This window comes from Littorina saxatilis, linkage group LG16 (genome assembly GCF_037325665.1).
Source record: "Littorina saxatilis isolate snail1 linkage group LG16, US_GU_Lsax_2.0, whole genome shotgun sequence".
Taxonomy (NCBI): Eukaryota; Metazoa; Mollusca; class Gastropoda; order Littorinimorpha; family Littorinidae; genus Littorina; species Littorina saxatilis.
Window position 1 is genome coordinate 2,124,471 of NC_090260.1, and position 26,146 is coordinate 2,150,616.

Consider the following 26,146-nt stretch of genomic DNA (forward strand, 5'->3'; position numbering starts at 1 on the left):
GTGTTTAACACCAGGCCACACCCACCACAGGTAACATCGTTAGACACACAGGCAGTGTTTGGCACATTGTTAGACACACAGGATCATGATCAAAATGTACGTAAAAAACGCACACAAAAACAGTCGCAGACATAAACACAGGCACACAATCTCTCTGTCTATTTTTTACACACACACACACACACACACACACACACACACACACACACACACACACACACACACACACACACACACACACACCAGCCAGACAAACAAGATTAAAGTTCACACAAACAAAATGCAGCCAAGGGGAGATAACGGACCTGCTGACGGTGGCAGGGGAGGCAACTGCGAGGTCCTGCACCTCAAAGAGCATGTGAATAAAGGGAGTGAACTTGATACGCTCGCTGTTGGCGAGGCACAGCATCTTGTTGTCGTCCAGCACGGTGTTCATGTTCTCGATCCACAGCGCGTCCACCGGACCGTCACACACGATCCACTGGTGGTCTTCTGTCGTGTCCTGAACATACACACAGTTATAACAACACGTAAAGTATGTTCTGTCACACACAGTTATAATCTGTCAAAACAATATCAAGTGGAGTATAATCTGTCAAAACAATATCAAGTGGAGTATAATCTGTCAAAACAATATCAAGGAGTATAATCTGTCAAACAATAACAAGTACAGTGTGTTCTGTCAAACAATAACAAGTGGTGTATAATCTCTCAAAACAATAACAAGTGGAGTATAATCTGTCAAAACAATATCAAGTGGAGTATAATCTGTCAAAACAATATCAAGTGGAGTATAATCTGTCAAAACAATATCAAGGAGTATAATCTGTCAAAACAATAACAAGTGGGAGGTCGTGAGTTCGAATCCCCGTCGCTGCCGCCTGGTGGGTTAAGAGTGAAGATTATGTGCAGACCTGCTTTTGACTTAACCCCCTTCGTGTGTACACGCAAGCACAAGACCAAGTGCGCACGGAAAAGATCCTGTAATCCATGTCAGAGTTCGGTGGGTTATAGAAACACAAAAATACCCAGCATGCCTCCCCCGAAATCGGCGTATACTGCCTGAATGGCGGGGTAAAAACGGTCATACACGTAAAAATCCACTCGTGCTAAAAACATGAGCGAACGTGGGAGTTCGAACATGAACAAAGACAAAGAAGAAGAAGAAGAAGAAGAAGAAGAAGAAGAAGAAGAAGAAGAAGAAGAAGAAGAAGAAGAAGAAGAAGAAGAAGAAGAAGAAGAAGAAGAAGAAGAAGAAGAAGAAGAAGAAGAAGAAGAAGAAGAAGAAGAAGAAGAAGAAGAAGACAAAGAAGAAGAAGAAGAAGAAGAAGAAGAAGAAGAAGATGAAGAAGAAGAAGAAGAAGAAGAAGAAGAAGACGAAGAAGACGAAGACGAAGAAGAAGAAGAGGAAGAAGACGAAGAAGAAGAAGAAGAAGAAGAAGAAGAAGAAGAAGAAGAAGAAGAAGAAGAAGAAGACGAAGAAGAAGAAGAAGAAGAAGAAGAAGAAGAAGAAGAAGAAGAAGAAGACGAAGACGAAGGCGAAGAAGAAGAAGACGAAGAAGAAGAAGAAGACATAGAAGAAGAAGAAGAAGAAGAAGAAGAAGAAGAAGACGAAGAAGAAGAAGAAGAAGAAGTTAAAACCTATTGGAAATATGTGCCCCGACCTGCACGGCGTTCCTGACGGTGATGCCCATGAGGCCGTCGTGCCATTCCATGGTCAGCTTGTCGATGCCCCCGTACAGCTCATCCATGGTGATGGACTTGGGGTTCAGCAGGTACGTGTGCACCGGCTGGTAGAACGGCTCCTCCACACTCAGACCCTCCGCGTGCAGATTGTCCAGCACGTCCGCCAGGATCTGAACACACACAGGGCAAGGTATAACACACACAGGGCAAGGTATAACACACACAGGGCAAGGTATAACACACACACACACACACACACACACACACACACACACACACACAGATACCAATGTCGCACAGTCCCACATACATATACACACACACACAAAGACCAGTGTAAAACACTCACTCACACACACACACACACACACACACACACACACACACACACACACACACACACACACACACACACACACACACACACACACACACACAGATACCAATGTCGCACAGTCCCACATACATATACACACACACACAAAGACCAGTGTAAAACACTCTCACACACACACACACACACACATCCACACACACACACACACACACACACACACACACACACACACAAAGACCAGTGTAAAACACTCACACACTCACAAGGAACAGCCACTTCTTTCAGCCCTGAGCTATCTTCTTTTCAATTTACAAGAGCAACGCAGGTACAGTGTCTCTCTTGCAGATATGGCCGATGTCACCACTCACCCTGTAGACTGTGGTCTTGCCGCTGCCCGTGGGTCCGACCAGCATGACGCCGTGCCTGACGAGCATGGTCTCGTACAGCTGGATGACCTTCTTGATTTGCGAGTCTATCACCTGCAGCTTGCGCACCTCCGTAACGCTGACAATCTCCGTCTGCAGCCGGCCGTAGTCGTGCTCCGGGATCTCAACGCCTGGGAACAGGTCCTGCAGGATGGCCTGACACACAGAGAGAGAAAGGGGTTCAGATGGGAACAGGTCCTGCAGGATGGCCTGACACACAGAGAGAAACGGGTTCAGAAGGGAGAACTCAGCAAAGTGCATGGGGGTGGACGTGGTCACTGTGGACATGTGCAGTCAGTCCGTCTCGTCCTTCCACTTCACAAGTGACAGTTACGTTACACTGCACTCGCACATCGGATTTCAGTTTATTTATTTATTTGCTGTTGCTTTTCGGGTCCAGCGGACCATAATAGGCCAAATCAGGACCCGAATTTCAGTTTACACAAGACAGTTTGCTTTGACTTGACATAGTTAAGTGCAGTAAGTCACGGTACGCCAATCACTTGACATAGTTAAGTGCAGTAAGTCACGGTACGCCAATCACTTGACATAGTTAAGTGCAGTAAGTCACGGTACACCAATCACTTGACATAGTTAAGTGCAGTAAGTCATGGTACACCAATCACTTGGATTCCAGTGTAATATAAAGTGACAGCAAAGTCTACCGAGAAGAGCACAGCATCCTGCTTGAGGAACTTCACCACCGACACCAACATTTCTCACAGTGGTCTAACACAACACAACTTGGGCAGGCTGTTGTCCGTCACAGTGCACTGAGCACTTGAATTCCAGTTTATAAAGGACGAATAATGTCAATGAAGATTGAATGAAGATTATTAGAATGAACATTAATTGTAAGGCGCTTAGAACCATATTAGGATTTGCGCCCTATAAATACCCTTATCATCCTTATTATAACCTGACAGCAAAGTCTACCTGGCAGAGCAGAGCGTCCTGCTTGAGGAACTTGGGCAGGTTGCTGTCCCTCAGCGCCCGGATGAGCACCACGTCCTCGTGCTTGTCGGGGTTCTGTCGCTTGAGGGAGCCGGCCATCACCAACACCGACTTGACGGCGCGCATGCCAAAGTCGTAGTGGTCCTGCTGCGACAGCTGCTCCGAGCACAGCTTGTACATTTGCGTCATCTTCTGCGCCAGGTTCTTGGAGGACTCGAACCCTTCCGAGTACAGAATCACCTCCGCGATCAGGGCTGTCACAGACAACGCGGAGAATGAACAGTTTTTGGTAACGGGTAAAGCCGTAACTGTAATCATATACTGGAGTACAGTTCTCTCTTACCCCCCTCCCCACCCCCACCCCCTGCAGTACTGGTTCCTCCCCCTATTAATACCCCCCTCCCCCCCCCACCCCCTGCAATACTGGTTCCTCCCCCTAATACCCCCCCCCCCCCCTCCCCCACCATCCATCAGTACTGACCATAGTCTGGTACCATCATGGCAATGGGTCTGAAAAGCGCCTTCAGGTTGTCAGGGAGCTCGGTGCGGCCAGCGTAGCCCGGGTTCATGGTGATGAAGGCAGCGCACGTGGGCAGCAGTTTGATCTCCCGCCCCTCAAACATGAACCGCGACAGCTGCCAGACAAACACAGGAGACGTGTTACTGAGCGGTTTAACACACACAGCAGCTTCATCTCACAGCCCTCTAACATGAACCGCGACAGCTGCTAGACACAAACATGAGACGTGTTACTGAGCGGTTTAACACACACAGCAGCTTCATCTCCCGCCCCTCAAACATGAACCGCGACAGCTGCCAGACAAACACAGGAGACGTGTTACTGAGCGGTTTAACACACACAGCAGCTTCATCTCACAGCCCTCTAACATGAACCGCGACAGCTGCTAGACAAACACAGGAGACGTGTGTTACTGAGCGGTTTAACACACACAGCAGCTTGATCTCCCGTCCCTCAAACATGAACCGCGACAGCTGCCAGACAAACACAGGAGACGTGTGTTACTGAGCGGTTTAACACACACAGCAGCTTGATCTCCCGTCCCTCAAACATGAACCGCGACAGCTGCCAGACAAACACAGGAGACGTGTGTTACTTAAAAATTTTAGTAATAAATTTTCATTTGATTAATATACTTACCCAACTCACATATAGCAATTAACTCTAGTTCAGTGCCGGTAACGCTGTACGCATCCCCTTGGTAACAAGGGAAGCCCCTCTAAAAAAAGAGTGACCAATACCCATAAGGCCATATTAATACATACTTCCGACTTCCGTATGCGCGCGCATACGCCGCCATATGCATCATTCCAAACGAAGCCCAACTCACTCCCCTTTTTTTAGAAATCCACCCCCCACAGCGGGGAGGCGGGAGGGAATAAACGATGTGAGTTGGGTAAGTATATTAATCAAATGAAAATTTATTACTAAAATTTTTAATTAAATTACATATCTTACCCAACTCACATATAGCAGATTGCTACTATAGGTGGAGGGCACTTAACCCAATCAGGAATTGAGAATCTGTCCTGCCGCTAACAGAGCAGGTAACCCAGAAACACATCCTATCTCAATGCATAGGCATCTCTGAGATAAACACCAATGAAAAACCTTTCAATAAAGCCAGCAAGCCGACTCAAGAACTCAGTTCTGCCAGGAGACCAAATTGAAGAACAGCTAGAGTGGAAGCCCAATCTCTTGCCCCGTGAGGCCTAGCTGTAGTAAAGGGCAAAACTGCCCTGACATCCCCTGCCTGACTCTGCTACCATACATAAACTTGTCTAACTATGGTAGAGACCCAATTGGCTAACACTACTCTCGAGATGTCTTTAAAGCGCACCATAACGAGTGAGATAAAAAGAAGTTCCTGAGATTCCGATCTAGTGTGCAGAGTCCTTAACGGAAAACTGTGGAGGGCTATAACCGTACAAAAATGTACATCAGAATCTCCAAGAGCCATAAAAATGCTCAAGAAAGGAATAAAGAGTCCGTGCTGTTCGAAGGGGGAGGACTGACTGACTGCCCCCCCCCTGTCTACTGCCACCACTTGAAGGCAAACCTGAACACTGTGGCAGTCCATCTAGGCAAGGTTGACCTCAACAAGTCATTACCCCTACCAAAGTTGAAAGACATTCTTTCTTCCTATATATAAATTAACCGGTGTTTAACGTCGTATATAACCGTTCAAGGTTAAAGGGCGACGAAACAGAAAGATAAGAACAAGAGCCCTTAGATTTAATGATCTCAAGCAAACCGTGCAAGTCAGAAAAAATCTTCAAAACTCGAACAGATCAAAAGGCTAAATATGGCTCTAGGGGAGCCAAAATAGTGATTAAGATTTGAACGGTGAATCAAAGTTGGTAACTCCAGATTCCGCTTATATGCCAGAAAACCCAAAAGAAACCTAAGTGCCATAGATCAGTCTTTCTCCGAAAATCTGTCTATAGCAAAATTAGCAGAAAAAACACTTACTCCCACTTCTCACAGAAGCTACCCAAGTAAGCAAGGCCGATTTCCGTGTTGATCAGCAAGGCTAGTTAAGTAAAAGAGTCAAAGAATCCAATCACAAAAACCCTAAAACTAGGAGCAAAGTCCAAGAAAGGACTGAAGATCAGCTTTCAGCGAGCCTAAAGTAGGCCCTCTTAAACTTGCTGGTTAAAAGCCACCAAGAGAAAAATAAGCACCGAGCTGTCTCAGTAAAACTGATATCACATAATGTCTTAAACAAAGACGTGGGAGAAAAAGAACGGAAAGCCAAAATAGGTGGCTCGCCACCTTCATTGTACCGAGAGAAGAGGAGTTCTATCCGTTAAAACAAAAGCCATCTGTTCCAAGCCAGACAACAAGACAAGTACCAGTCCAGAGTTGACGGGCAGAAGAGCCCGAGCAACTCAAAAATATCCTTACAGTAGACACCCGTGAGAAACGAGTGTGAGCAAAACCGGAGCCGTCTTGCCAGCCTAACGAGGTCTGGCAACCCAGAAAGAACGGGCCCAAACTGTGCGACCGGCAGGCCGCTCAAAGTAAAACAAGAGTAAAAATCTCCATGCCCGGCAGTCGGGCGACGAAGATAAGCAAAAGGCGATAGTACCAAAAGGCAAAAACTCATAATTAGAAATTTCTCCCATTCCCCCGAAGGAACAAACAACACGTGGTCAAAGAGAGTCTGCTCCAAGTGGCCATTTGGCCGACAGACTTAGAGAGTCCGCCCAGACATAGAGACTCTCATGAAGGTACTTCGCTGCTAAAAAGATCTCGTGATGGTAAAACCACCAAAACCTCTCATGCTCCCTGAGGAAGCGATAGGGAGTGAGAGACCCCCTTTTCTTGATGAGAAAAGCCCCCTGTGGAGTTGTCTGCTTGAAACAACACATGTTCCAACCCTTTGTTCTATTGCTTAACGCCCAACAGACCACAAAGGGTCCTATCAAAGCTGAGAAGCCTTAGACATCTAATGTGTTCCAGCCCTGCACTCCCAGTTACACCTGGAGTAAAGGATTTCTATCAAGGGCCGCTTGCACAATCTCCAAGAGATCCAAAAACGGCTCAACAAACGTATGACTAGAAAAAAGATCAGAACCCTGAAGCTCTGAAATACCAAACGAACCATGAAAGAGAACCAAAAGGGAGGCACCCGTGTCTCCCCCCACAAAGAGGGAAACCTAATCCCCCCCAGCCGCTGTGTTAAACACAAAGGCGAAAGAAGAGTGATGCCGAGAACTAACTTCCAGTTGACATAACTGCCACAAGTGTGAAAGAAAGCGTGCTTTTGTGTGCCTACCAACACCCACCGCTAACTTGCCTCAGGGGGAAGAAAGGTGGATATTAGACACAGAACCCTGCCACGAACGCGAGGGTAAGGAGACAAAAGATAAAGTCGAGAACGGCGAGCCTGAAGCCTTTATTTGAAAACAATAAAAAGCCAAGGCCTGCCGTGCGCTTTCCTTCTGCAGTGAGCTTTTAAGATAGAGAAGAATCCCTGTGCATAGAAGCGAACTCACAAAGAGGAACCTTCAAGAAAAGAAGAGATTAAAGTCTCGCCAAAAGAACAAACCCTTTTTGAAAGAGACCTACACCCAGGCTAAAAGCAAAGCTACATCCTTCGTATCCGCGTCCTGACGGAACACAAAAATATCCAGATAGGACGTAACCGCGCACGAGAGAGCGCAGAAACAAGATTTGTTAAAAAGCGGTAAATGTAAAGGAGTGCGGCCATAATGAAACATAGCCAGGAGATCCTTGTTCTGACAGAGAGACAGTCACTCCTTGCTATTAACATCCAGACGGATGTTAGCCAATTCCGGGGAACCCGGTGGCGGTTCCGTAGAAAAGCAAACGAATAAACTACGTTCTTAAGCTTGGAGTAAACCGAAGCCTACGGATAGCGATCAGCGCGTGACGCGCTGCTTGAGCAGATGACGCAAGCTAAAGCCCCGCCGCCGCAGGAGCTAAGCCGAGCGTTGCCCACAAAGGAAGTGGTAACAAAGGAGCCTCGATTGTGAAAAAACAAATTTCACAAGCCCAAACGACCCCAACAGAGAATCCAAGAAAATAACGTTCTAAGATTCCCTTAAAAAGCTCAGGTCAGCTGAAAATGCGCAAAACGCGGCAAAGCTGAAGTAAGAGCATCACCCTGAGATGCCAACAAAGGCAGAGATGGGGCAAAAGCATCGATTGAGTTCGCAAATTGATCCTAAGAAGGAGCAAGACACGCCAAAAAAGATGGAGGAGAAAAGGCAGATGACAATGCTACCGCTAACCCTACAGGGAAAAAGCGCGTAGTAACCTCTGCCATCCATGTAAACAAAGATGGCAGCTTCGCTGAAAGTCAACAAAGAGGCGTCTCCATCTGCCCCAGAAGTTTAGTCTTCCAAATCCTCATCATCCTGTACAGTGGTATTCTAACCATCTACAAAAGGACGAGAGCCGGAACCAATCCCGAAAAAGCAACACTTGCCAAAAGGGAAAGGTTTGGAACAAATTTCCCAACAGCCGGAACTCCGAAAGGATATTCCATCCACCTGCCTCATACCAGCTGAAAGCCTGGAAAAGGAAGTGGATTTAGCCTGAGTAACAGCAGAGGAACCGCAACAACGGAACCGAAAGCCGAAGACTGATGAGCGCCAACTACCAACACCACAGTGTTAACGGCAGAAGGCTAAACCATCCTGAAACCGGACGCTACAGCCGCAAAAGCGTTAGCAAAATCGGCCACGGATTGGCAAATATCAGAACCAACCGGATGCCTAAACATGCACCAGAAGATCCTATTGTACCTTGAAGCCGCTTAAGCCCCCAGTGCCACTGCACTTGACAGCCTAAACGGCAATTTGAATTCAGTGCAACCACCCCTGCGGAAGCACCGTCTTCTGAACAGCCGACTGGCACTCCCGTGCCCTCCGGAAGCTGACCCCCTGCTTGACTCCCATAGTCAAACAAAGAGCCAGCTATACTGTTCTCTTCCTGCCCCCCGGGCGGAAGCGGAAGACGCACACCCTTACCACATTCTAAAGAAGCGGGTGGTTGCGCAAATCTTCCGTTCGCTCTCCAAGGTTCCTAACCGCCACCGACTACTGCTGCCAATGCAGTCAGAGCCAGCCTCAGCTTCGGAACTTTCACCCACAAAGCCAGAGCCCGGAGTTACTTTCTCTTGGAGACGCTCTACCCTTTCCCCGGAGAACCCGGGTACTTGGGTAGAAAACATACCTTTAAACTGGTGTGAAACACCGGGAACCGGAACACAGGCCACAAGCGAAGGCGTGGACCCATCATCCCAATCCGCAAGAACATCAGCCTGAGACACAGTAGCAGACGGCGCAGGCGAACGTTGGCAAGAGACGAAACCCCCGTCACACCGGAAGCGAACGCATCTCCGCCCGCGTGGAAGCGATCTCCCCCGCCAAGGAAGAAACCTGTGAACTTAAAGAGAGCAACAATGTCGCCACGTCCGCAGACGCACGACCGGGAAACACATAAACCAAGGAAGCCTAAGCGGGCTTATCCACAGGAGAAACCTTGTCTAAAGGTTTAGCCGTCAAAAACGGAGTAGGAGGCATGACGACCAAAACATCGATATTTTATACAAAGACAGTACATGAACCGAAACACAAGCCTGTCCGGAAGCCTTTGCTTTCCCAGGTGTTTACTTTGTCGGCGGAGAAACAGCAGTAACTCGTTTAGACAACTGCCGCTTCTTGGCGTTAACCGCCATGACCAAAAACAACTCACGAAAAATTTTGTAAACAAGAAAATTTCACAAGTTCAATTTAAGGTCAAAAACGCCCACAAACACAAGCAAAAAACAGAAAGATCTCACCTCAACATGAAGAGACGATAAGACAAGCAAGAAGATACCAAGAGGTAAGTGACCAAGTCCGTAGACGAAGTGACAGATGGCTGAACACAGCCAGAGCGTACAAAAACACGACCAGTCCCACTGCTCGCTGAGTATGGAATGATGCATATGGCGGCGTATGCGCGCGCATACGGAAGTCGGAAGTATGTATTAATATGGCCTTATGGGTATTGGTCACTCTTTTTTTAGAGGGGCTTCCCTTGTTACCAAGGGGATGCGTACAGCGTTACCAGCACTGAACTAGAGTTAATTGCTATATGTGAGTTGGGTAAGATATGTAATTTAATGAGCGGTTTAACACACACAGCAGCTTGATCTCCCGTCCCTCAAACATGAACCGCGACAGCTGCTAGACACAAACATGAGACGTGTTACTGAGCGGTTTAACACACACAGCAGCTTCATCTCCCGCCCCTCAAACATGAACCGCGACAGCTGCCAGACAAACACAGGAGACGTGTTACTGAGCGGTTTAACACACACAGCAGCTTGATCTCACGCCCCTCAAACATGATCCGCGACAGCTGCCAGACAAACACAGGAGACATGTGTTACTGAGCGGTTTAACACACACAGCAGCTTGATCTCCCGCCCCTCAACCATGAACCGCGACAGCTGCCAGACAAACACAGGAGACGTGTTACTGAGCGGTTTAACACACACAGCAGCTTCATCTCACAGCCCTCTAACATGAACCGCGACAGCTGCTAGACACAAACATGAGACGTGTTACTGAGAGTTTTAACACACCCACACACGTTACCAAGAAGAACACAAACACAGTAACTAACACAGACAATGCCAAAGTACAGAACAGACAGCTACTGCATCAACACAGACAACAGACAGCTTCCAGCGCACCGTACAAACAGTTATCAAGACAAACAACTAACTGTTGTCAACACAGAGAAAACAGACAGCTGTTACAAACACAGACATACAGACAAAGTGGCACACAGACAGACAGACACACACACACACATACACGTACACGCATGCACATACACACATGCACACACACACACACACACACACACACACACACACACACACACACACACCTTCTGTGCCTTGGCGTTACGGATAGTGATGAGTTGCTGGGCGATGACGGAGAGAACCTCAATGTCGATGCGGTTAAACTCGTCAAAACAACACCATGCTCCCGACTGGGCCAGGCCAGAGAAAAACTTGCCCATCATCTGAAACATGGAACACACATCTCTATAGCAACATTGTACCGAGCTACTCAATCATCATCTACCATCTCATGTATTGTCAGCTTCCAGCTAGTCAACCATTTACCAGACTCACCAGCCTCAAAGCGGCAGGATGTACGTTTTTAACGCTGGCTTTAGCCCCAAGAAACGGTAACCTGGACTCATACATCTGAATGTTTTACACTGGAGAGTTTAGTCAGGGATATCTTGACTCCTGTACACCGGCCCTGTTGTGCTTTTACCCATGGCTTTTACACAATGGATGCAGATGAGCTTCCCTGGCCTCCTGTTGACAGCCCCCCAACAGAACAGCCTGGAGAAGGGTCTCGGCCTCCTGTTGACAGCCCCCAACAGATCAGCCTGGAGAAGGGTCTCGGCCTCCTGTTGACAGCCCCCAACAGATCAGCCTTGAGAAGGGTCTCGGCCTCCTGTTGACAGCCCCCAACAGAACAGACTGGAGAAGGGTCTCTGCCTCCTGTTGACAGCCCCCAACAGAACAGCCTGGAGAAGGGTCTCGGCCTCCTGTTGACAGCCCCCAACAGATCAGCCTGAAGAAGGGTCTCTGCCTCCTGTTGACAGCCCCCAAGAGAACAGCCTGGAGAAGGGTCTCGGCCTCCTGTTGACAGCCCCCAACAGAACAGCCTGGAGAAGGGTCTCTGCCTCCTGTTGACAGCCTCCAACAGATCAGCCTGGAGAAGGGTCTCTGCCTCCTGTTGACAGCCCCCAACAGATCACCCTGGAGAAGGGTCTCAGCCTCCTGTTGACAGCCCCCAACAGATCACCCTGGAGAAGGGTCTCGGCCTCCTGTTGACAGCCCCCAACAGATCAGCCTGGAGAAGGGTCTCCGCCTCCTGTTGACAGCCTCCAACAGATCAGCCTGGAGAAGGGTCTCTGCCTCCTGTTGACAGCCTCCAACAGATCAGCCTGGAGAAGGGTCTCTGCCTCCTGTTGACAGCCTCCAACAGATCAGCCTGGAGAAGGGTCTCTGCCTCCTGTTGACAGCCCCCAAGAGAACAGCCTGGAGAAGGGTCTCTGCCTCCTGTTGACAGCCCCCAACAGATCAGCCTGGAGAAGGGTCTCGGCCTCCTGTTGACAGCCCCCAACAGATCAGCCTGAAGAAGGGTCTCTGCCTCCTGTTGACAGCCCCCAACAGATCAGCCTGGAGAAGGGTCTCTGCCTCCTGTTGACAGCCCCCAACAGATCACCCTGGAGAAGGGTCTCAGCCTCCTGTTGACAGCCCCCAACAGATCACCCTGGAGAAGGGTCTCGGCCTCCTGTTGACAGCCCCCAACAGAACAACCTGGAGAAGGGTCTCGGCCTCCTGTTGACAGCCCCCAACAGAACAACCTGGAGAAGGGTCTCGGCCTCCTGTTGACAGCCCCCAACAGATCAGCCTGGAGAAGGGTCTCGGCCTCCTGTTGACAGCCTCCAACAGAACAGCCTGGAGAAGGGTCTCGGCCTCCTGTTGACAGCCCCCAAGAGAACAGCCTGGAGAAGGGTCTCGGCCTCCTGTTGACAGCCCCCAACAGAACAGCCTGCAGAAGGGTCTCGGCCTCCTGTTGACAGCCCCCAACAGAACAGCCTGGAGAAGGGTCTCGGCCTCCTGTTGACAGCCCCCAACAGATCAGCCTGGAGAAGGGTCTCTGCCTCCTGTTGACAGCCCCCAACAGATCACCCTGGAGAAGGGTCTCAGCCTCCTGTTGACAGCCCCCAACAGATCACCCTGGAGAAGGGTCTCGGCCTCCTGTTGACAGCCCCCAACAGAACAGCCTGGAGAAGGGTCTCGGCCTCCTGTTGACAGCCTCCAACAGATCAGCCTGGAGAAGGGTCTCTGCCTCCTGTTGACAGCCCCCAACAGATCAGCCTGGAGAAGGGTCTCTGCCTCCTGTTGACAGCCTCCAACAGATCACCCTGGAGAAGGGTCTCAGCCTCCTGTTGACAGCCCCCAACAGATCACCCTGGAGAAGGGTCTCGGCCTCCTGTTGACAGCCCCCAACAGAACAACCTGGAGAAGGGTCTCGGCCTCCTGTTGACAGCCCCCAAGAGAACAACCTGGAGAAGGGTCTCGGCCTCCTGTTGACAGCCCCCAACAGATCAGCCTGGAGAAGGGTCTCGGCCTCCTGTTGACAGCCTCCAACAGAACTGCCTGGAGAAGGGTCTCGGCCTCCTGTTGACAGCCCCCAACAGAACAGCCTGGAGACGGGTCTCGGCCTCCTGTTGACAGCCTCCAACAGAACAGCCTGGAGAAGGGTCTCGGCCTCCTGTTGACAGCCCCCAACAGAACAACCTGGAGAAGGGTCTCGGCCTCCTGTTGACAGCCCCCAACAGATCAGCCTGGAGAAGGGTCTCGGCCTCCTGTTGACAGCCCCCAACAGAACAGCCTGGAGAAGGGTCTCGGCCTCCTCAGCCCTCACGTCCCTTTGACAACTGTCCCAGTCAGGGGACTGACGATGATCACTTCACCAAGAGATACCTGCAATGTAGGCTGGTCCCAAGGCTGTCCTTTCACCACAGGTAACACTGTAGTCAAGGCTGTCCTTTCACCACAGGTAACACTGTAGTCAAGGCTGTCCTTTCACCACAGGTAACACTGTAGTCAAGGCTGTCCTTTCACCACAGGTAACCCTGTAGTCAAGGCTGTCCTTTCACCACAGGTAACACTAGTCAAGGCTGTCCTTTCACCACAGGTAACACTGTAGTCAAGGCTGTCCTTTCACCACAGGTAACCCTGTAGTCAAGGCTGTCCTTTCACCACAGGTAACACTGTAGTCAAGGCTGTCCTTTCACCACAGGTAACACTGTAGTCAAGGCTGTCCTTTCACCACAGGTAACACTGTAGTCAAGGCTGTCCTTTCACCACAGGTAACACTGTAGTCAAGGCTGTCCTTTCACCACAGGTAACACTGTAGTCAAGGCTGTCCTTTCACCACAGGTAACACTGTAGTCAAGGCTGTCCTTTCACCACAGGTAACACTGTAGTCAAGGCTTCCTTTCACCACAGGTAACACTGTAGTCAAGGCTGTCCTTTCACCACAGGTAACACTGTAGTCAAGGCTGTCCTTTCACCACAGGTAACACTGTAGTCAAGGCTGTCCTTTCACCACAGGTAACACTGTAGTCAAGGCTGTCCTTTCACCACAGGTAACACTGTAGTCAAGGCTGTCCTTTCACCACAGGTAACACTGTAGTCAAGGCTGTCCTTTCACCACAGGTAACCCTGTAGTCAAGGCTGTCCTTTCACCACAGGTAACACTGTAGTCAAGGCTGTCCTTTCACCACAGGTAACACTGTAGTCAAGGCTGTCCTTTCACCACAGGTAACACTGTAGTCAAGGTTGTCCTTTCACCACAGGTAACACTGTAGTCAAGGCTGTCCTTTCACCACAGGTAACACTGTAGTCAAGGCTAGCTCTGACGAAATCCACAAAGGAATTAAATGACTCACCTTGTAGTCCAGGCCGTCAGAGCAGTTGAAGACAACGCACTGCTTGGCCAGCGACTTGGCCAGGTCCTTGGTGGTCTCTGTTTTGCCCGTGCCAGCAGGGCCTGCCGGCGCCCCGCCCAGGTCAAGCTGTAGCGCTCCCATCAGGCACAGGTAGCAACGATCCTGTCACACACAGGTAGCAACAGTCAGACACAGGTAGCAACAGTCAGACACAGGTAGCAACAGTCAGACACAGGTAGCAACAGTCAGACACAGGTAACAACAGTCAGACACAGGTAGCAACAGTCAGACACAGGTAACAACAGTCAGACACAGGTAGCAACAGTCAGACACAGGTAACAACAGTCAGACACAGGTAACAACAGTCAGACACAGGTAACAACAGTCAGACACAGGTAACAACAGTCAGACACAGGTAACAACAGTCAGACACAGGTAGCAACAGTCAGACACAGGTAGCAACAGTCAGACACAGGTAGCAACAGTCAGACACAGGTAGCAACAGTCAGACACAGGTAGCAACAGTCAGACACAGGTAGCAACAGTCAGACACAGGTAGCAACAGTCAGACACAGGTAGCAACAGTCAGACACAGGTAGCAACAGTCAGACACAGGTAACAACAGTCAGACACAGGTAGCAACAGTCAGACACAGGTAGCAACAGTCAGACACAGGTAGCAACAGTCAGACACAGGTAGCAACAGTCAGACACAGGTAGCAACAGTCAGACACAGGTAGCAACAGTCAGACACAGGTAGCAACAGTCAGACACAGGTAGCAACAGTCAGACACAGGTAGCAACAGTCAGACACAGGTAGCAACAGTCAGACACAGGTAGCAACAGTCAGACACAGGTAGCAACAGTCAGACACAGGTAACAACAGTCAGACACAGGTAGCAACAGTCAGACACAGGTAGCAACAGTCAGACACAGGTAACAACAGTCAGACACAGGTAGCAACAGTCAGACACAGGTAGCAACAGTCAGACACAGGTAGCAACAGTCAGACACAGGTAGCAATATTCGGACACACGTAGCAAGATCCTGTCACACAGCGTTTGTATGTCATCACAAATATGCACTTTTTTGTTTGATATTATCAAACACTAAGGGCTTAAATTCTTTCTTCTGTCAAACACAGCAAATAACAAATCGCGTAAGGTGAAATTACTACATTTAGTCAAGCTGTGGAACTCACAGAATGAAACTGAACGCACTGCATTTTTTCACAATGACCGTAGTTCGCCGCTTGTGCAAAACGGATTGAAACTGACGAGCCTGTTCAGCGCGGTAGTGGTTTCGCTGTGCTGCAAAGCACGTTTTTCTGTACCTCTCTTCGTTTTAACTTTCTGAGCGTGTTTTTAATCCAAACATATCATATCTATATGTTTTTGGAATCAGGAACCGACAAGGAATAAGATGAAATTGTTTTTAAATCGATTTCAAAAATTTGATTTTGATAATAATTTTTATATTTTTAATTTTCAGACCTTGTTTTTAATCCGAATATAACATATTTATATGTTTTTGGAATCAGAAAATGATGAAGAATACGATGAACATAAATTTGGATTGTTTTATAATAAAATTATTTTAATTACAATTTTCAGATTTTTAATGACCAAAGTCATTAATTAATTTTTAAGCCACCAAGCTGAAATGCAATACCGAAGTCCGGCCTTTGTCGAAGATTGCTTGGCCAAAATTTCAATCAATTTGATTGAAAAATGAGGGTGTGACAATGCCGCCTCAACCTTTACAAAAAGCCGGATATGACGTCATCAAAGACATTTATCGAAAAAATGAAAAAAACGTTTGGGGATATCATACCCAGGAACTCTCATGTCAAATTTCATAAAGATCGGTCCAGTACATGTAGTTTACTCTCAATCGCTCTACACACACACACGCACGCACGCACACACACATACACCACGACCCTCGTTTCGATTCCCCCTCTATGTTAAAACATTTAGTCAAAACTTGACTAAATGTAAAAACAATAGCTTGTTTCCTCTAAACAATGCCATTTCTTTCTGAACTCGATTTTGTAGCTGACACCTCCGTGTGTACCTGACACCTCAGTGAACCCCTTACATTCAATCAGCACAGAATGTCCAGTCTGCACAGTGTGAATAGACCTGAGGTGGTTTACATGATAAGGAAAATATCTTTAATGCACATGCCATTGGTGGTATCTCTAAATACACACACACACACACACACATACACAGACGCACAGACACACACAGACACACACACACACACACACACACACTACTGACTGTGAGAGGAGTGATGACGAGGCGAGCGGAGGCCCCCAGGTACTCGTAGCCGTAGTGGTAGATGGAGTTGGACATGCGCACGATGCAGTCGTCAAGGTCCGTGTCCCAGTAGTACCGCAGCTGTTTCTGCCACTCAAAGTCCGTCAGCTTGTCCACCTGTACACACACACACACACACAGGCACAATAAGTTTTATCAAAATAAGTTTTGTGTGAATATTTGTTTGTCTGTTCACTTAAAAGACCGTTGGGTGGAAATATCTGTGAATGTATTGTTTTGTCAATAACAACGTTCCAACAACTTATCTTTCTTGTTTTTTTATTCTGAATTTTGGAACGTTGGCAGTCTCTTTGTTATATTTAGTCAAGTTTTGACTAAATATTTTAACATCGAGGGGGAATCGAAACGAGGGTCGTGGTGTATGTGCGTGTGTGTGTGTCTGTGTGTGTGTGTGTGTGTGTGTGTAGAGCGATTCAGACTAAACTACTGGACCGATCTTTATGAAATTTGACATGAGAGTTCCTGGGTATGAAATCCCCGAACGTTTTTTTTCATTTTTTTGATAAATGTCTTTGATGACGTCATATCCGGCTTTTCGTGAAAGTTGAGGCGGCACTGTCACGCCCTCATTTTTCAACCAAATTGGTTGAAATTTTGGTCAAGTAATCTTCGACGAAGCCCGGACTTCGGTATTGCATTTCAGCTTGGTGGCTTAAAAATTAATTAATGACTTTGGTCATTAAAAATCAGAAAATTGTAAAAAAAAAATAAAAATTTATAAAACGATCCAAATTTACGTTTATCTTATTCTCCATCATTTGCTGATTCCAAAAACATATAAATATGTTATATTCGGATTAAAAACAAGCTCTGAAAATTAAATATATAAAAATTATTATCAAAATTAAATTGTCGAAATCAATTTAAAAACACTTTCATCTTATTCCTTGTCGGTTCCTGATTCCAAAAACATATAGATATGATATGTTTGGATTAAAAACACGCTCAGAAAGTTAAAACAAAGAGAGGTACAGAAAAGCGTGCTATCCTTCTCAGCGCAACTACTACCCCGCTCTTCTTGTCAATTTCACTGCCTTTGCCATGAGCGGTGGACTGACGATGCTACGAGTATACGGTCTTGCTGACAAAATGGCATTGCGTTCAGTTTCATTCTGTGAGTTCGACAGCTACTTGACTAAATATTGTATTTTCGCCTTACGCGACTTGTTTTTGGATTTACACACACAGGCATAAACATCAACATACAAATACACACACACAGAGAAGTACAACAATTGAGTGCCTGGAATTTCAGTGTCAATCAGCAAAATATAAAATATACCATGGTCACATGAGTGATATAACGCTGCCCCCCCCCCCCCCCCCCCCCTTCCATCTCCCCAGCCCCCGGTCATGGTGCTGACCACTTACCTCTCGTTTGACCATGGCGGTCACCATGTCCCTGGCGTGAACGTCCAGTGTGATGAGAGCACACAGCACGGCGCGGGACAGCTTGGGTAGCTCTCCACGCACGATGGCTGCAAGCTTGTTCAGGTCCTGTCACAGAGCACAGTATTCTTTTACTTCATCTTTGTCTGACACAGACACAGACAGACAGACAGACAGACAGACAGACAGACAGACAGACAGACAGACAGACAGACAGACAGACAGACAGACAGACAGACAGAAACACACACACACACACAGACAACTTTTTGCAGACTCTCTTCGGTGTCTTAACACTCCTATGTGCAAACATGCACAAAAGGACGATCCCAAACTCACAGCAAAGATTCATGGCTTGAAAAAATCCAAGACACGCATGAATCATCTCTTGATACTTCGACGAGACAAGTCCAATGCTGGCGTGTCAAAGAAGACAGCCACAGCTTATTCAAGTCAAAGTATCACACCATATTATCAGCATATTACCAATACCTGTCCCAATATAGGCCAACTGGTGTAAGAGGACGTTAAACTCAAATAGTCGGTCACACACACACATGCATGCACACACACGCACACACACAAACACCCACACATACATACAGACACACAGACACACTGACCTTGTAACTCTTGGTCTCAAACTCTCTCATTGCCTCGAGGCGGTCAAAGTCTCCGTCCAGAATGTCGGAGATGTCGCGACACCACATCAGCTGTGACACCGTCAGCACCACCTGTACACGGCAATCACATCACAATTAGTTGCAGGCAAGTTCCTACCTCAGGTAATTAGGTGCACACAATTAGTTGCAGGCAAGTTCCTACCTCAGGTAATTAGGTGCACACAATTAGTTGCAAGGTAAATACAACCCATCAAACTGATTGATCACCCATGTATGAATCCCCCGTCGTATTTTTTACTTCCAGGGGTGGCGTGGACGAGAAAGTGACTAACTAGATGGGAACCAAGTGCTGGGTTGGACTGGTTTCATTTGAGATTTGTGTGTGATTTTAACAAGTCTTGTAGTCCCATCCAGTTGGTCACTTTCTCATTCACAACACCCCAGGTGGCAACAATTAAGCTGTAACTTAAGACAAAGTCAACTCTCTGGCTGCTTGCAAACTCCAAAGAAATCCTAGAGCAGTTTTTTTTCTCGTTTTTTTTTTAACCTGAACACTATCCCAAATTTGAAAATTTTAATCTAAATTTTAATTTGATTATATACTTACCCAACTCACATAGAGCAATTTACTTCAGTTTAGTGCTAGGACGCTGAATAGCATCGCCTTGGTAACAAGGGGAGGTCACCCTAAAAAAGAGCTACCTTGACCCCTTAACAGGACAAAGTCACACGTGACTTCCTGACCTTGCCGCCATCTTTGAATCATTCTATCGAAAGCGAACATAGAAAAATTTCCCTCTTTTTTAGGAAAAACCCCCATAAAACCCCAAAAGCGGGGCAGGAGGGCGGGTATCCACTATGTGAGTTGGGTAAGTATATAATCAAATTAAAATTTAGATTAAAATTTTCAATTAAATTACATATCTTATCCCAACTCACATAGAGCAGAATGCTAATGAAGGAGGTGGGAAAACAAAATTCCACTTGTCCAGCAGCAACAATGGCTGGTAGGGGGCTACTGCCATCATGACGAGTGCTGGCCTCATCTCGCAGGTAAAAGTTGATGAAGACGCCCTGCGATTTCCAGTAGGCAGCGTCTAGGACCTCTGCCAGCACGCCTGAGCGGAGGACTGCCAGAGAAGTAGCCCAGGCTCTGGCTTCATGAGTTCTTGACAACTTCCTAGGAAGGACAGAATGCCCAATCCCAACTTGTCTGTGCCACCACGCATACGCTTGTTTAATAAGCGTAGAGACCCATCTTACCAAAGTGACCCGCGACAAGTCCTTGCTCCTTTCAGTGTTAACTGAGATGAAGAGCAGTTTTTGGTCGCTAGACCTAATAGGCGTGGTACGGGATAAGTAGCTGGTAAGAGTACGAACAGGACAATTGACCATATCAGGGTCACCAGACGCAAGAATCCCACTTAAAGGAGGAATGCGAATAACAGAGGAGGACAGACCATGTTTTTGGTTTTCGGCAAGGAACCCCGGCCAAAATCTTAAAACAAAAGAGCCATAGCTCTCAAAAGAAATATCCTTAGCCAGGCCTGAAAGAGCGTGCACCTCACTGCCTCTACGGCAGAGGCTAACAAAACGAGGAACAAGGATTTACGAGTCAAGTTAGCTAAGCTCGCTGAAGCTAAAGGTTCGAAATCCGAAGAGGCTAGAAACTTGCGTACCAAAAATAAGTCCCCCACAGGAAGAGGGGACTTAGCCTTCGTAAAACCAATAGCTGCCCCCTTAAGAACATTATCAATTACACCAACCAGGTTAATGCTATGCCCTAATTGCTTCAGAGTAGAAGAAATGGCTGAGCGCCTGACTCTCAAAAAGAAGGAGCCAAGCCCTGAGAAGCCAAACACAAGAGATGATTTGCTACATGCATAGAGCGAGGAGAAGTAGCAGTAACTCCATTCCCCGAGCACCACTTTGTCCAAGCTGACCAGTGTGACGCATAAACAGTGCTGGTCGATTCCCTGTGGGCCTTTTGGACAAAGCCTAAAGCAGCGTATGAGGAGCCAGAACGGCGCAGCGACCTAGAAAGAAGGGAGGGCCGTCTGCGAGGCGAAGGAGGACGGGGAACCAATGTTGGCTGGGCCACCAAGAGGCCACCAACACCAAGCAAGGCTGTCCCCGCTCAGCCTTCCTGAGAACCTTTCCCAAGAGATGAAACAGGGGGAAAGCATAGGCTATCAGACGCGACCAGTTTACTTCTAGGGCGTCTGTTTCCCCCCCCCCCCCCCCCCCCCCTGGGTCTGGAAAGGGGGAGACAAAGACCTGAAGCCTGCAGGAGAATCTTGTCACAAACAGATAGACTGTAGGCTTGCTGAAAAGCACCCAGACGTTGTAGGACCTGATGAGTCAGAGTCTACTCCGTGTGCATCGTACGCGACGGGCGACTGAGGTAGCCCGCAAGAACGTTGAGTTTGCCTGGGATGTACTTCGCTGACAACCGAATAAGGTGCTGGCTGCCCCAGGCCAGAATCTGACCTGACCTGACAGAAAGAGCGAGAGACAAAGTGCCTCCCTGTTTGTTGATATAGGCCGCCATGGTCGTGTTGTCTGTGCGAACCCCAATTTGTTCGTTCCTGACCATAGACAGAAACGATTGGAGTCCCAGGAAAACAGCCTCTAACTCTAGGGCATTAATGTGCCCCCCACTCTGCGTCTCGTTCCACAGACCTGACGCAGTGTGAACAGAAAGATGGGCACCCCAGCCCTCCATAGACGCGTCTGTGAACAGAAACGTCCGGGGGGGGCAAACGAGATTGGCACTCCCTGTGAAATCCCAGGGAGCAGCCACTGCCTCGTTGTGTGCCGAAACCAGCTTTCAAGAGAGACTACTGTCTCCCAGCCCTGAAGAGAAGGCTTCCACAGCGAACTCAGGGCAGCCTGAAATGGCCGCTTGTGGACTCTGCCTAAGGGCACAAGAGTGGCCATCGATTCCATTTGGCCAAGAAGAGAGGTCAGAACACGTACAGCCGCTCTCTTTATCAAGGACAGAGTACAAAACAGACTTTGCAACCTGTCCACCCTTCCCTGAGAAGGGCGTACCCGCCAATCGACGGTGTATGTCTTTGCGTGTGGAAGAAAAACAACCCCAATGCTAAAAACGTCTGTGCCAAACCTAGGCTTAGCCACATGATGGTGATTAGTTCTTTCCGTAACCTCTTAGAAAGAAAAGCTGAAACTAAGGAATTCCTGCGAGTCCTTTGTGCTGCGCAGCGAAAGTCGCTGACAGAAGCCACTGCCTCAAGAGGTAGGCTTAGCCGGAAAAGTTCCGACTGAGAGGTTACGAGCAATGGCTCAGTGAGCCTAAAAATTTAGTCAGAATGTGAGCCCATAATTTGGACATGTTCTGGCGACTTGTCGGAAACCAAAGCTGATGACCCTGATGAGAAAGCGCAATTCCGTAAGCCGTAAAAGCTGAGATAGTTTTAACAGCTTGCCTTGTTTTTCGCCACAGAGGCAAAAAACAAAAATTGAGGCCTTAGCAACTTCACCCTAGAAGGTGAAAAAATAAGAGGTATGCCGCACCAAAGATGGGCGTACATACCGCGAAGCTGCCTAAGGCAGAGGGTTTAACCCAATGTTTGTTTGCTTAGCTTCGTATCTTGCCTAAATAAAGGCCAAATGTGGCCAGCCGACGCAGATCACAGCTTCTCCCAACGGGAATTTCCGAAAAGCAAAGAGCGGAGTAGATCCGCCTCTTGTTTGCAACCTGAGCCAAGCACTGTGCCAAGAAAAGCGCTGGGAGGCTCCGCTGTTCAAAAGACTTTAGCCAAAGTAGCTAGAAGCGACATGACATCCCTCTCCCGTGCGTCACGACGAAACTCGAAGTTAACAAGAGCAGAGAAGATAGAGCTCTATAAAAAATCTTGCAAAGTTTCCGAAACAGAGGATAACTTGAAAAGATCATGTGCTTATTCCCCCAGAGACAAGAAAGAGGACTCAGTATAACATACTGTTCTACTGTAGCCGTCTTCCCTACCAGAATAGTGACAACTTTCTCTACCGCATCGTCGCGAAACCTGAATGGGTCTAATGACGACGCGATCAATCACAACAGAGATCTCTGCAAAGTCTCAGAGAGAGACGATAACTCAAGCAAGCGTAAGCCAGTTACTCCAAAGACAAAAGAGAATTCTCCGAAAACGGGACTACTCTGTCTCTGCTGTATCATCTTGCCTAAGGACTGCAAGTTCCGGAAAAGAGGAACGAGGCAAGGCAAACGAGCCAATCAAATTGACTGAATTATGCAGCAGTGTAAACTTCTTAGCCAAACCAGCAGGCAAAGCTGAGGCTAAAAACAAAGAAGCACGGTAAGGCTGCGCTGAATCAGGAGCCAAACCTTGTGCTGTTAACCACGGTACAGCGTGAAACGCACCGCCATACTGCCCAGTAGTCAGTAGCATAGACAGCTCAAACGCTACCAACGGGAATTTCCGAAAACGGAACTGCTGTTTCCAGTCCTTCGCAGAACGGGAATCCCCCAAAGCGGAAGGAGGTTGGGCAACAAACCTACGAGTGTTGCCGCACCCTCCTTGAACTACCGTGAAGTAACTTCCGCCGCCAAAGCCAGTGCTAGCGAAAGTTCAACCAGTACACGGAAGTTGGCATCTTCGTCAACCTGAACAGAAGCACCAAAATCCGACACATAATCCCGCACATCCGTGCAACAAGGCAACGAACTTCCGCCCTGACTACAATAGTCAGGCGAAGCGTCACCCAGAAGAGACGACACACGAGGGATGCGATACCCAAGCAGTGTGTCCCTAGGGACTGCTTTCCTGCCCAGCGGGCGGAAGTGGGGAATGTCACCCCCTCCTCAAAATACCGTGAAGCCACTTCCTCCGCTCGTAAAGCCAGAGCTTGCGGAAGCTTAGTCGGTATGCGGAAGTTGACATCTTCGTCATCCTGGACGGAAGTGCCAAAATCCGACTCGTAGTCCCTCACTTCCGTGAAGTCAGGCAAGACACTTCCGCCGTGACTACAATAGTCCGACAAAGTGTCGCCCGGAAGAGACGCCCACGAGGGATTTTATACCCAAGCGGTACGTCTCTAGGGACTGCTTCCTGCCTAAAAGGCGGAAGCGGGGAAAGCTGTGAAAGCTGTGCTGCCGCACCAACCGCTCCTCTAGGGAGTGTCGGAGGACGCACTTCCCCTGTTCGGTCAGAGACCGAACGCGTGTCTGGGCTTTTCCCTCGATCTAGACGTTCACTCGATCGGAACGACGTAGACCGAGGGCCTAAGCTTTCGCGCACACGAACCGGTGTGGCTACTCTCTCCAAACACGCACTTCGTTTTGGCCGGAGAACCCGGTTACTGGCGAAGTATAAATACCTTGATCGTCGTCAGTCCAAGAGGCCTGGGAACGCAGCAGGGAAACACCACGGCTGCCATCAAACGAGGCGTGAACGTCAGCGGACGTAAGGGAAGGCGGAACACACACCCTGGCAAGGGAACGCACACCTCCCACACCGGAAGGCAAAGACACATCTCAGCCTTGGTAGACGAAAACTCGGCTGAAAGAGAGGATATCTGAGCACTCAAGGAGTGCGAAATAGCATAAACATCCTGCTTCTCGCTAACAGGACATGAACCGGACAAGACCGGTGACGTAGCTGAAGGCAAACTAGGCAGCCGGAGAATTAGGTAAGTCTAACACACATCAAACGAGGATTTAGTCAAGGATCTGTGACTAAAATCAAAGCTTAACCTGCCGACTCTACGACTTACGAGAAGGCTTCTTTGTGGGAGAAGGCTCGGCCACTGACTTAGCATTTTTATTCTTTCCTTATCCGACATGGCGAACGGAAAAAAAGTAAACAAAGCTAAGTACTCAACCAAACCTAAGTCACAAAACGATAACAAACGACAAAAAAGCTCACCCAAACACACAGTAGGAGCAGAGGGACCGTGTGCAAGAACCAAGGCAGGGTCTGACAAAGGCAGAAGTCAGACAAACCGGCTGAAAGCCGGAGCAAAATCAAAACACGTCTGTAGACACGGACCGCTGAAGATTGAATGATTCTTCTTCTTCTTCTTCGTCGTTCGCTCAGATTGAATGATTCAAAGATGGCGGCAAGGTCAGGAAGTCACGTGTGACTTTGTCCTGTTAAGGGGTCAAGGTAGCTCTTTTTTAGGGTGACCTCCCCTTGTTACCAAGGCGATGCTATTCAGCGTCCTAGCACTAAACTGAAGTAAATTGCTCTATGTGAGTTGGGATAAGATATGTAATTTAATCATGTTTGTGGATGTGTACTCTTTCACCAGAGTCTGTGAAAGTTTGAATGAGAATCAGTGAGTGGATATGTTGGGGGCTGTTTATAGAGATATCTCTATGTTTAATGCGCATAAGAACATTCAGTACCTGCAAAGGAATGAATGGGAGCCAGAAAATGGATTGGTTGTGGGCCGTTTGTAGAGATGTCACCATGTTCTATTACAAGAGTGCTTAGTGTCAGTGACAGTTGGAATGGGAGCCAGAAAGTGGATTGGTTGGGGGCTGTTTGTAGAGATGTCACCATGTTCTATTACAAGAGTGCTTAGTGTCTGTGACAGTTGGAATGGGAGCCAGAAAGTGGATTGGTTGGGGGCCGTTTGTAGAGATGTCACCTTATTATCTACAAGAGTGTGTCTGTGACAGTTGGAATGGGAGTCAATAAGTGCACTGGGTGGGGCTGTTCCAGTATACTGCTGTTTCTTGAAAAGGGAAGAGTGATGAAAGCAACCAGGTAACAGCGCGGCGTGACAGTTGAGGAGACACACACCTGAGAGGCGTGGCTGACCACCCACTCTTCACGTGGCCGGCGCTCGTAGTCGGTGATGGCCGCCTTGGTCAGTTTCCGTAGATTGCTGAACATGGCTTCCTCCACCTTGCCCAGCCAGTCCTCCACGTTGCCTCGTGCCTTCAGGCCCTGTAACAATCAACATCAGGTATTTACTGCACTGCACAACAACGTCTGGCCTGTCTTCAATCTTCCCGGGGCTTTTAATCAATAAAACCTCGCCAGACACGCACAGACACATGAAGACACAGAGACATGTCAATATACACATACATGGACTCACACACACACTTTCTTCTTCTTCTTCTGCGTTCGATGTTGGTGGCCGTGCTAGATCCTCAGACCAGTGGCTGCCAGGAAGTCCGCAGTCTTGCGCAGTTCGTCGGCAGGACCCCAGAGTTTGGCTCCAACACTGGTCTCTTCTTGCCAGAACTTCTGGCGTATTGTCTCTAGATGGGGGCAGTTCTGGAGAATGTGCTCCGGAGTTTGCTCTTCCGAGCCACATTCACAGTGTGCGTCATCCGCAAACACACACACTAACACAACACACCAACAGCTC

At 48.3% G+C, this 26,146-nt stretch overlaps 1 protein-coding gene across 1 annotated transcript in view; it reads right to left on the reverse strand.

Annotated features, from left to right (window-relative positions):
* The window catches only part of LOC138950209 (dynein axonemal heavy chain 6-like), a 165,561-nt gene that overhangs the window by 99,572 nt on the left and 39,843 nt on the right, over window positions 1-26,146 (reverse strand). The window contains exons 28-38 of the mRNA XM_070321958.1: window positions 25,570-25,716; window positions 18,797-18,907; window positions 18,156-18,281; window positions 16,725-16,880; window positions 14,438-14,599; window positions 10,838-10,975; window positions 3,884-4,037; window positions 3,385-3,656; window positions 2,392-2,604; window positions 1,665-1,856; window positions 306-502 (exon numbers count right to left, since the gene is read on the reverse strand). Coding sequence (XP_070178059.1) covers window positions 306-502; window positions 1,665-1,856; window positions 2,392-2,604; window positions 3,385-3,656; window positions 3,884-4,037; window positions 10,838-10,975; window positions 14,438-14,599; window positions 16,725-16,880; window positions 18,156-18,281; window positions 18,797-18,907; window positions 25,570-25,716 — 1,868 coding nt within the window. The remainder of the gene's footprint in view (window positions 1-305; window positions 503-1,664; window positions 1,857-2,391; window positions 2,605-3,384; window positions 3,657-3,883; window positions 4,038-10,837; window positions 10,976-14,437; window positions 14,600-16,724; window positions 16,881-18,155; window positions 18,282-18,796; window positions 18,908-25,569; window positions 25,717-26,146) is intronic.